This window comes from Pelobates fuscus, chromosome 4 (assembly GCF_036172605.1).
Source record: "Pelobates fuscus isolate aPelFus1 chromosome 4, aPelFus1.pri, whole genome shotgun sequence".
NCBI lineage: Eukaryota > Metazoa > Chordata > Amphibia > Anura > Pelobatidae > Pelobates > Pelobates fuscus.
The window spans coordinates 30,335,935-30,348,472 of NC_086320.1; the positions used below are offsets into that span (position 1 = coordinate 30,335,935).

At 42.4% G+C, this 12,538-nt stretch overlaps 1 protein-coding gene across 1 annotated transcript in view; it reads right to left on the reverse strand.

Annotated features, from left to right (window-relative positions):
- Window positions 1-12,538, reverse strand: part of TG (thyroglobulin) — a 262,451-nt gene that overhangs the window by 170,863 nt on the left and 79,050 nt on the right. The window contains exons 27-29 of the mRNA XM_063451042.1: window positions 10,587-10,706; window positions 6,793-6,873; window positions 5,014-5,151 (exon numbers count right to left, since the gene is read on the reverse strand). Of these exons, the coding sequence (XP_063307112.1) occupies window positions 5,014-5,151; window positions 6,793-6,873; window positions 10,587-10,706 (339 nt within the window). The remainder of the gene's footprint in view (window positions 1-5,013; window positions 5,152-6,792; window positions 6,874-10,586; window positions 10,707-12,538) is intronic.

Here is a 12,538-nt window from a genome sequence, read left to right on the forward strand (position 1 = left end):
ACACCGGTTTCACCTGATTACAAAGGAGATCTGAAGACTGATCAAGCCAACAGAATAAGTCCAACTCTCAGCCATGTACAGTAGACAGAAAAGCGAAGGGAAAGAACTGCACTTCAGTTCAGTCACATAAATAATCTCAAAAAACAAAAAAGTGGTCTAGACTATGGGGGTGGCCACTTCTCCCACAACTCGCAGATACAAATTAGCAAAGATGTCCAGACACTCAGTGTTCTTTTTTGCAGACTATAACGGAACATCACGATCAAAGGGAATGTTCCAGTCACGTGCCGTGACCGTTATCTAGATAAAGGTCACAGCATAAGACTGCAATGTGACCATTACAGTCTCCAAAAAAGAACGCAAAGTGCCTGAACCTCTTTGTTAATATGTGCAGTACGCAGAGCCAGCATGAGATGATTCACACTTTGTGACAGCTTGCTGGAAGTGGTCTTTCAAAAATTGATGAAATACTGGCTAGACAAGTATACAATTTGCCAGCTGTAAAAATACCAAAAAAAAATGAAAGTTTAAAAAAAAGAAGTCTTTAGGACACCATATTATTCTTCATTTCTGTGACTTTAGTGACTGTATAACATATTCACAACACGTGTGGGTTACGGTATGCCAATATCACATAACTTAAATGAACCAATATGTATTCCTGACACTCTGGCCCTGGTATGGCAGGTTAGATCCCCAGCCCAGTTCTGATAGAACTAGAAAGATGATTTTACTAACCTTTTCTCCCACACTTTGCTGGTCTCGCCTCGGCTGACTAATCCTGGCCTCGCCTCCATGGCTGAGATTGTCAATCACCACGATGGGCCAAATAGCATCTCCTCATAGAGATGCATTGAATCAATGCATCTCTATGAGAAACGTTCAGCGCATCCATGCAGTGCGTAGATGCAGCACACTGGACAAGGAAGCACCTCTAGTGGCCGTCTGAGTGCCTGCTGCCAAATGTGTTACTAGCCAGCAATGTAATCACTGCCGTATCTCTAAAAAAAAAAAAAAACCTGCAGGGACAGGGTATAGACACCATAACCACTACATTAAGCTATAGTGGTTCTGCTGACTACAGTGTGCCTTTAATATAAACACAAGGCCGGCGCTTCCTATAAGGCGAACTAGGCAGCCGCATAGGGCGCCATATAGGAGGGGGCGCCCTGCGCCCCCATCGCCGGCCCTTTAAATGCTGCAGCAGCCTGAGCGCTCTATAGAGAGCGCTCAGGCTGCTGCCGCACTGCCTCACCTCCCCTTCCCTGTAGCGTGGCCGAGCTGCTCTCTGGTCCGCGGTCCCGGCTGGACTGACAGGAAGTGCACATTGAGTTTGCACTTCCTGTCAGTCCGGCCGGGCACAGGAAACAGAAACTCCTGTACCGCGGACCGGAGAGGAGCTCGGCCACGCTACAGGAAGGGGAGGTTAGGAGGAGAACTGGGGGAGAGGGGAAGAAGACGAAGAGGGAAGGTGGGGACTTACAAAGAAAACAAGTGGAGGGGGGAGTAAGAAGGGTGAGGAGGAGAAAGAAGAGGGGTGGGGAGTAAGAAGAAGAGGTGTGGGGGAGTAAGAAGAAAGGGGGAGGGGGTGTAAGAAGAAGGGGGAGGGGGTGTAAGAAGAAGAGGGGGTAAGAAGAACACAGGGGGGGTGAGGAGAGGGGGAGGTGAGAAGAACACAGGGAGGGGGGAGTGAGAAGAACACAGGGAGAGGGGGGTGAGGAGAACACAGAGAGAGAGGGGTGAGGAGAACACGGGGGGAGGTGAGAAGACACAGGGGGGTGAGAAGAACACAGGAGAGGGGGGAGGAGAAGGGGAGGTGAGAAGAACACAGGGAGGGTGGGTGGGTGTGAGAAGAGACCCCTAGGGGAGGGTGGGGGGAGAGGAGAGACCACTAAGCAGGGGTGTATTTGCCGCGAGGCAAACAAGGCATTTGCCTTGGGCGGCATTTTTCAGGGGGCGGCAAAAAAAGCCGCCCCCAAATGCCCAGGGCAAATGCCTTGTTAGCCTTGCGGCTAACAAGGCATGCTGGGCGGCCGGCGGGCTGCTGGGAAGTGCGGGTAGGTGGGCGGCCGGCGAGGGAGCACTTCCTCTGAGCGGTCTGCTCAGCTCCCTCGCGCGCCGCAGAGTGAGGCTGGGAGCCGGAATATGACGTCATATTCCGGCTCCGCCTCCCAGCATCACTCTGCGGCGCGCGAGGGAGCTGAGCAGACCGCTCAGAGGAAGTGCTCCCTCGCCGGCCGCCCACCTACCCGCACTTCCCAGCAGCCACTGGACCACCAGGGAGACAGATATCCCCCCCCCCCCCAGCTTTCCCAAAGGTAAGGAGGCTGGGGGGGTTAAATTAAAAAAAAAAAATGTATTAAATATGTGAGTGATTGAGTGTGTTTGTATGTCTGTGTATGTCTGTTAGTGTGTGTGTGTATGTCTGTTAGTGTGTGTGTGTGTGTGTGTGTCTGTAAGTGTATGTCTGTAAGTGTGTGTATGTCTGTTAGTGGGTCTGTGTGTGTGTCTGTTAGTTTGTGTGTGTGTATGTCTGTTAGTGTGTGTATGTCTGTTAGTGTGTGTATGTCTGTTAGTGTGTCTGTGTGTGTGTCTGTTAGTGTGTGTGTGTATGTCTGTATGTGTGTGTGTGTGTGTATGTCTGTATGTGTGTGTGTGTGTATGTCTGTATGTGTGTGGGTCTGTGTGTGTGTGTGTGTATGTCAGTGTGTGTGTCTGTAAGTGTGTGTCTGTTAGACTGTGTGTGTGTCTGTTAGACTGTGTGTGTGTCTGCTAGTGAGTGTGTTTCTGTTACCTAGTGTATGCGTATTTGTCAGTGAATGTGTGTGTGTGTGTGTGTATTTAGAAGGCGGGACGGGGGAAGGGTTCGGTGGGGGTGGCGCGGGTGGGGGGGGGAGGGTTGGGTGAGGGTGGCGTGGGTGGGAGGGGGGCGCCTGAGTTTTGTCCTGCCTAGGGCAGCACAAAACCAGGATACACCACTGCCACTAAGGGGCAGGGGAGAGCTCTAAGGGACAGAAGGGAGAGCTCTTTCACACTACGCGCACACACACAATGCATCCCTTACACACACACATGCAAACACACACACACACTGCTTCTCTTACATACACACAGAAACACAATGCATTTCTTACACACACTCAATGCACACACTTACAGACACACACCTTGCATCACTTATGCATACAAACACAGATTCACACAATGGATCCCTTACACACAACCAGAAACACACAATACATCCCTTATACACAAACACACACTGCTTCCACTACACACAAACACACTGCATCATCTACACAAACTGGTATGCCTATACACTACATTCCATAAGCAAACACATTAGATCCTCTACAATAACACATAACACATCCCCTACACACTACACTCCCTGTGAGCGAATTTAATGGGTGGAACATATAGGTGGACTTATGGGTGGTCCTTATGGGCATACTCACCGTCAGGCCCTGGGGCCCAGACCTTGAGCTGTGTAAGGGGCCTCAAAACATGGAGCTGCTTCCTGATCTCCCAGAACATTGAATTTTGTGACCGTAGTTACAAACAGCCTCCAGAGATCCGGTTCTACACCAGACCAGTGGAGCCAAACTGCAGCCAGTGCCCATCACCATCCTCATCTGGTTGTAAGTAGGCAATCTAGTATATTATTAGTGACACTAATCTCTAATTAACCTCACATTAAAGGGACACTATAGTCCCCAGAACCACTGCAGCTTAATGAAGTGGTTCCGGTGTCTATAGCCTGTCCTTGCAGGCTTTTTAATGTAAACACAGTGTGCAGCACTGGCGTTAGTTCATATGGCAGATCATATGGGTGGGGCATTGTGATGTCACATGGGGGGCAGCAAATTTTTCTTTTGCCTAGGGCAGCAAAAATCCTTGCACCGGCCCTGTATAAACATACTAAGAGTTGGGTATTCTGTGGACTGTTTCAGAGGTAGGAAAGAGTTGTACAAAGTATTACACTGCCCACAAATCATGCACACATCAGAATGTTACAGAAATGGGCATTATTTACTAAAAAGCAAGTTGAGGTGGGGAGACACACTGTTATATTATATTTATTTAATATTTTTGTATAAACTAATTATGTTACAAAACGCATTAATTATTCATAGGTTTGCTTTGAAAAAGAGGATTAGATATGTAATACTAGAAGCTAGGCACAGAGAGCATTGCCGACAGAATGAAGGATTTTGAAGGACAAAAAGTTCCAAAACGTCCAGTGATTTTGTTGCAATGCTGAGTGGTTGTAAAGCCCCAGAAACAGTGAAAATAAAGGGCAGATCTATATTCCATATGACTGAATGGCTGGTGAAGTATCATGGGAAATGAAGCTGGAGTGCCAAAGGTGAGGCAGGTATTACCTGCAGCCATAAACGATGACAATATGAACATTGATGGAGTGTGCATGGATTTATTGTGCGATGTACATTAATTCTGTGACAATGTTATACAATGTTGAGTAGGACAGGCTCTGTGTTAAAGAGACACTATACGAACCCAGACCCAATCTCAATGAAGTGACCTGGGTGCGATATCCCTTATGTTTTTACACTGCAACTGAAAACATTGCAATTTCGCAGGAACAACAATATTAATGATGCAGGGTCACACTGACAGACGCTACCGGCACTTCTGCCAAAATAGCTTTCCTAACAGGTGAGTGCGGGACAACCGCCTAGGGAGCAGCACACTATAGCGTTAGGTGTACATGATTATATTCCTATCGCTATCATTTTCCTTTAATAGAACTACATCCAGACTGAGCACACCGCAAGTGTTTGTCTGTTGTAGGCATGAGATTGTCCAGCTGGATGAGAGTTATAGGAATCACAGTTTATCAGGAGGGCTGTAAATTTCCCTGCTCTTATTTGTCTAATATCCTGCGTGGAAATACAGGTCGTGCTAAAGATAAAGAAATTCTAAGCTCTCCCCATACACAAGCTGGCACTAGGCATCTAGTTATAGTAAATAAACCCAAATCCAGCTTACGTGTAAGGCACCATAGCACAGCTTGGCTGGAGGAGTATCGCTGTTTGGCAACCTGGAACTGCAGGCTGGCCACTGAAATAGCTTCGTCAACCTTAACTTCATTAACATCCACAGGAAAGAAATTATCCATAGCCGAATCTAAAGGGAACAATAATTGAAGAAAAAAAAAATCGTAAAAAAATGTATTTTAATTCCTCTAAGTCAGAAATGTATTTATGAAAATAGTCTTCTTTCTGCTACCTGAGAAGCCAAGAGCTTTATAAATAACTTTCAGCGTTATCTCAGATACATTATGATATATTTCTGCAGAAATTCAAAGAGTATTGCAGTTTCCCACTGATGTCTAGGAAGAAAATATTATTTCGCTGCAATTTTTCACTAGTAGATATTTACTAATTGAAATGAGAGCTGTTAGTGTCTTTCTCAATAAATACCATTGGGAAACAAAGATTTAAAAAATAAATTAAAACCGACCAGGCTCAGCAAAAGGATCAGTCAAAAAAAAAAAAGAAAAGGGCATTCAACACATTTAAATCAGAGAGGTCGATAGCATCCTATAACAAATATAAGCTGGGCTTGCAAAAGGGTGCTTGGATCGGCTAAACGTGGACATAAAAAGCATGTAGTCAAAGAGAGCAAGATCAACCTTTAAAACATTTTCTCAATTGTTTTTTTTTTTTTTGCCATCTTTTGGATCAACAGCACAAAGAATGGGTTTGAACGTTGAGCTTGATGGACTTTATAGGATCATTCATGGTGAATTCACAGTGCATTTCAAATTTAACCCCTTAAGGACCAAACTTCTGGAATAAAAGGGAATCATGACATGTCACACATGTCATGTGTCCTTAAGGGGTTAAAGGTCTTAGTAGCCCACCTGGAAAAATATTCTGTCAGCTATGCTTTTAGTTTGGCTGCTCTGACCTAAACTTAAAAATCTCTTTGAATTCGCTATGAATTCTCCCTTTTGTTACTTTCCCTTTAAGTCTTTTTTTCAACCTAGCATTGAATCCAATGCTTTCCTATGAGCTTCTGCACTGTGTTGGTCAGTGCAACGGTAGCGCCTCTAGTGGCTGTCAGGCAGACAGCTAGTAGAGGTGGATTAAACTCTATAATGTAAGCATTGTGGTTTCTGAAAACCTGCTATGTTTTACATTGCAGAGTTAAAATAACAGGACCACTGATCCCAGACCACTTCATTGAGATGGAGAGGTCAGGGTGACTATATTGGTTCTTTAAGATGTGGACCTGAGAATGCAGAGAGGACAGGTTGGGGTGCAGCAGAAGATGGGTGAGAAGAGAACATAAATCAGTTAAATGAATCACCGTGCTTGTCTGAGATTTTAAGCTAAAGCATTGAAATAGTATTAAAAATCTACTAAAATAGCTCCAGTGAATTTACACTGTGCCATACCATTCCAAGTGTTATTTTAAACATTTAGAAAAGTAGTGATTGCAGGGTGATTTGAATGAAGCCAGACTGATACTCTTCTCAAAACCTGGCCAGTTGTTTATGTCCCCAGGGTTGTAAGACTTCAGATATTAAGGGGTGCTAGAATGTGTTTTTAGTTTAAGAAAAGATTTTCTTTTCACATTTGTGGATCTGTAAAATTCGTGCCATTTTCAAGAAGCTATTTAATAAAATCCAAATTGTAGGGAATTAAAATCTGAACAGCAGATGTGACAATGTATCCAGATCTTTCTTTAATAATTAAAATAATTAATGTAATTGCACAGCAGTGAGGGACTGAGTGTACAGTCTTCAACATAATATATTACCTGACACGGTGACTGCATTCTGTCCTTCAAATGCTTTGACACCACATTCGGAATCATTGGATGCCGCCCTCTCTTCTGGATCTGAACAGCAAGAATTTATTAAAACTATCAGTATAAATCAATAGAACAAATTAACTCCAGCAGTTCGATTCTCCCTGCAGAACTTCCGTTAATCACAAATGACCAAAAATTACTTTTGGAAATAAAGTGAAGTTGGCATGGTGCATCGATTCTGACCCTGCGGTCTCTCGTTTTAAAAATGTTTTACAAAGCAAAGGGACACCTCCCTGAGCTGTCAATCAACCAGCTTGAATACTCTCTTCTATACCTGGAGTTTTTTTGGGGGACCAAACTAATTTGAGGCAATCAGGTGCATACGGCCTTATTCCTGAATTCCAACCCAAAACGTACACAAATTATGGACTAACTGCATGCATGAGAGTAAAGCACTGACATGGACTCATGGAAGATGAAGCACCAAAAGTTGAAGAGGACCCGCTGGATGCTGATAACTGTGGCCACGAGGGACATCTTCAGGTATATAAAGCTTACCTTCGAATGCATCCCGCAGCCGTCAAACACCAAGCAGTGAAGTCACCTTCTAGGGTCTTTGCAAAATATGTAAAGACCCCAGAAGGTGACAGAGCCGCTTTAATTACATACAGTCAAAAGCATTCTAGACATGGAATTACCCTTTAACTAGATTTCAAGTATGGCTGTTTATACTTGAAAAATTAGTCAGTTACTTAGGCCAGAATTTTTTTTCACAATACTTGCTAATTGTGATAACGGAGAGATCATGGTCATATGTCATTGAATAGACCACATAGGTTCAACAAAAAAAGCAAGGTCACGCTGTAACGGAACCTCCCCGTACTCTGACCGAGTACCCTCCGTTGATGGACGCTTCCTAGCTTGCGCCGAGGACCACAATCACCGCACTGGACACCACAACCACCGCAGACCTTGCAACTGCCGTAGCTTGACTGGAGTCTCGCCGTCTTTCTTCCACCCTGGATCAGCTTCTGTCCTCTAGAACCGTGTGGGAAAGACCTCTTCCTTCCACCCTGTATGAACCTCTAGCATCCAGGACTGTGTGGGGAAGACCTCTCCTCCAAGGAGAGTGTATCAGGAACAAGCTCTTAAAAGAGCTAAGTGATTCAAGCTCAGGAGAGTATGCAGAGCATAGCAATCCCCAGTGTGATTGTAACAGCTCCCTCCAATAACGAGACAAGGCTACATTTTGAGGGATCAAGAAGAACTGTCTAAAACTTTATTTTACTTGGGACTAGCCCATATGGTCATTACATTAACATTGCTGTGAAAACTCAATAAAATTACAGTCAAATCATAGCAGGCAACATACAGTGACTTATTATAACACAATGGCATATTTTTAAAGAGGTGGGGGAGACAATATTTAACAGAAAATATCTCACGTGCCTGCAGAATTAGCAATATGCAAATCTACCCAAATATGCAAATGAACCAGTCTTGCTATTCAGGTAGTGCATATTGCTGTTGCTACCAACAGAGGGCACTAGACAAGCTCCATAGCCAAATCCACCTAGTTGGTAGCAAACCTCAGCAGTACAGGAGAGCAGGCAATACATTTCACAGTACACACACACACTATAAACAATTACATTACACACACCCTGCACCTATAATGGGTACAGGGTGACTAAAACATAAGCGAAATAAAACAACCTACATAAATAGTCTGTCTGAAGGTAGAATAAGGGCTTTAAAGCCAAATTCATCAAAGAGTCATAGTCACAGGGGAGGAGGCTGGCAAGCAGGCCTCTCCAGGACCAAGTGGCGAAGGGCACTTCATCACACTCGCTATTATGGGAAGATTTTAATGGCCACAGCTTCCTGATCTCAGTTTTCATATTAATGGTTTAGGAGTCTGCTACCAGGTACTTTCCTAACTTAAAAAAACTTGAACATTGCTTAATTTTGCGCAACATGCTTCAAGTAAAAAATATCGTTTACATTACATATCCCTGGCTCGGCTCAGAATAAACTGAACTGTAGGAGATCTCGTTAAAGCAATATGTCACAGTGTTTGTTTTTTGCATCAAACTATCATTTGTTATTTTTTATTCTTTATTTAAGCACTGCTCACCAAAGTGGGAAGGCATTCGACTACAATGCAAAAATAGGCTTGTAAATCACGGCAAAAACATACAACAATACAATATGTCTCAGAGAATACAGCCCGTGATCCGAGGGTTTTATTTTTTTATAGCTAGATACTAGTCCGAAGTGGCTCTACCAATGACAGGCCCTGAGGGGTAAACAGTAGGCTATTGTTACAGTTGTGTAAACCATATGTTCAGAAATGCAAACATATATGGCCCTCCACGGCCAGCAAAAACAAGTAGAAAAGAAAACAAATTTCATAAAGACATTCATAATATGACCAAAAGTAAAACAGCGAGGTGGCATCGCTATGGGGAGTGTGCCTGCTGTACTGCTGAGAAGCAGCTCTGTTGAATGAAAGAGCTCAGGGCAACAGGCATTAGCCTGTACACATTTACACCTTCGGAGCTCCAACGGTATCGGATGTTGTGGCCCCTAAGCAGGGCCGTGAAGGTAGTCGTCCATTTTTGCCATTGTAAAGACTCTCCCGAGAGGTCTGAGTAGGATAGGGCCATATTTTCGAAATTGTAAGGAGTAGTCCCCTCCAGAGCAGCCTGTGCTGCTGCCTTGTCTGTGCTGTTACCAAACCACACCACTAGATGAAGACTCCATCGAAGGTGACACTTCTGGCCTGTTTAGGTAGCACTCCCATCAGTCTGCGCAGCAAGTGTGGAAGCTCTGTCGTGGGAATATTCTCCAATACACCCTGGACCTTTATTGCTGCTCAAACATTTCTTGCTGCTTCTTAAGCATTTTGTACCGCGATGGATTGAGTGTGTTGTTCAAAGCAGGTCTCTACTGCTGCAAGGTGGCCAGCAAACGTTTGATGCGCAGCAAGGTCATGTCTGCCTCAATTGATTTCTGGAGGGCGCCCAGCATGTCTTTGAGCATCGCTGCTGTCACTGGCCCGGAATCTCCATTCTTTGGAGCAGTCTGTGGCTGTAGTGAGTGCAGCTTCCCACTACTACCTGTTACTACCCACGTCCAGGGTGAGGTCCTCTGAGGAGTCCGAGAAATTCTTGAGATTGGCAGCGATCTTGGGTCCATATGCGCCATGCACTTGGCAAAAAAAGTTTGCCAATGTTCATACCCAGCTTGGGCTTACCTGGCTTTGTTTTTTTGTTTTGTGGCCAATAGCGAGTGATGACTTGAAAGCTGCATTTTCCCAGCTCTAGGATTGCTAGAAATCGCTAAAATATCAAGTGTATGCATGGAGCTCATCAATCGAGCATCCATCCAGGTCAGCTGCACATCAATTGTTTTTTAATTACGTCATTGTGTTTTTTTAAATGAGTATTATTTTTAACTTTTTATTGTTATTGGGTGTTTTCTAAATATGGTCAAATTTAGCTCACGGGCTTCTTCTTCTTATGACAATCCATGGCAGCATCAAAATATGAATTAGAACCTCATGCCTAACTTCTCCTCTTTGTCAGCTAACTTCAGGTGAACTTGAAAAGCCAATTAACATTATGATAACCTTGCCAGGAAGAGAAGACCATAGAGTAAAGTAGCAATAATGTATCAGAATTGGACACTCAAACGGAGCATAAACTATAATAAAGGAACAAAACTCATAAATAATATGTGATTTATATATATATATATATAAAAAGATAATAATAATAATAATAATAATAATTTACCTCTGAGCAGGAAAACCTTTTGAAACTGAACAAAACGTCTCTGAATTTCTTCCTTGACTTCAGCGGTTAATTCTGTGTTATATTCAACTTTACCTATACTCTTGGATAGCATAGCATAACCTATAACATATACAGCAATGGGTTAATGCTATTTACTATATATTGTATACATGACAGTAACACGTGACAATAATACCTTTGGTGAAAATACCAACTTTATCTTTAACATTAATGCAACAAAAATGAAACAGTATTTCTTTTTTGGGGAGAACACAGACAGGATATGCATGAAATATGGGCAGGTGGTGTGTGATTCAGGTTGGCGCTGGTACAACCAGACACAACATATTCACTAGACCACAGGCCACTGCCCAAAGTAAGTAACCGAAAAATCTCATCTCAATTTATTAACACACTTTCTGCCAACTTTAAATTATATCATAATGCTCTAGAACTTTGTATTATTGAAAATGTCCCAGTATTAAACTATATTTATTACCTAAAGCAAAGGTACATTAAAATCGAACTTCTGAAATTACAATATCTCATTAACGATGAACCGTTTACAATGTGAGTGATTGCAATCTCACACCATTATCGATTCTTAACAAAGGGCAGTAAAAACCTCCTTTAAAAGCCAAGCTTAAGTGATCACATTTATCGTCACATTTATGGACCCATCGGACAATAGAAAACTGTTGAAGTACCGGTATTTGTGCGTGAGCAGAACAAACTCCAGAAACACTAAACTGACGAGTGGAATCACCGTCATCAAATTTATACCACGTTATAAACAAAAGCATAAAAGAGGATCCAGCACACACAAATTGCCAAAACAGTGACTATAGTCAGAATAAAGTCACAGTTTTCGGGAATTAGTGTGTGCCAGACCTACTTTTACCTTTTGTTTTAAAGTGTTTGGTTTGTCCATTGAGTGGGTGCCATCTCTTGGTATTTTTTACATCACGTTTCTAATAACGGTTCCTCACCAATCAATGAATGCAAGTAATGGATATTGGACCAAATAAGGGACAAGTAAGCACCGTACCAACAACATAGCATAGCAAAACAAAAATATACTCAAAATAACTGATTTGAACAGGCTGAAAGAAGCACATCTATCGCTATTAATGGCATACACCATGTATCATCACTACTGCACTATAAAAGGGATTACAAGGAAACATCAGATCATTTCTAGATGGAGCCGTTTTTTAGTTTGTATCCTCCCTATCTCTGAGTGTCAGCCTTGGTATAATTTGTTAGACCCATCTCTATTCATATAACATTAAGATAACAGCCACTTTTAATCCTCTGTTAAACTGACTGCCTGTTGAATTCAATTCAATGTATTTTTTATATTCTGTGAGATGTTTTAAATACTTACAACTAGAGGCTTCTAATATGTGTTTGGGGGCTGTAGTGAAAATGCTCCTGATGTTCATTTTTTAGGTCAGGACTAAAAGCTCTTAGGATTTATAACTCGCGGCAAAGAAGGGACATGGATTTATGTTCGCTCCGATATGTTTCCTTTCAATAGATCCAATCGATTATGTTTCAATAGATTGTCTTTCTAGAAAGAAATCATGTCCTTACTACATTAAGTCAATGGGAAGTCTAGAAATGTATTTAAATTGGGGATAACTTTCAGTATGTGTGTGTTGCATAATACTACATTGTATTTATTCCTTTCTGTTACAGATATACAGGGAGTGCAGAATTATTAGGCAAGTTGTATTTTTGCGGATTAATTTTATTATTGAACAACAACCATGTTCTCAATGAACCCAAAAAACTCATTAATATCAAAGCTGAATATTTTTGGAAGTAGTTTTTAGTTTTTTTTTAGTTTTAGCTATTTTAGGGGGATATCTGTGTGTGCAGGTGACTATTACTGTGCATAATTATTAGGCAACTTAACAAAAAAACAAATATATACCCATTTCAATTAT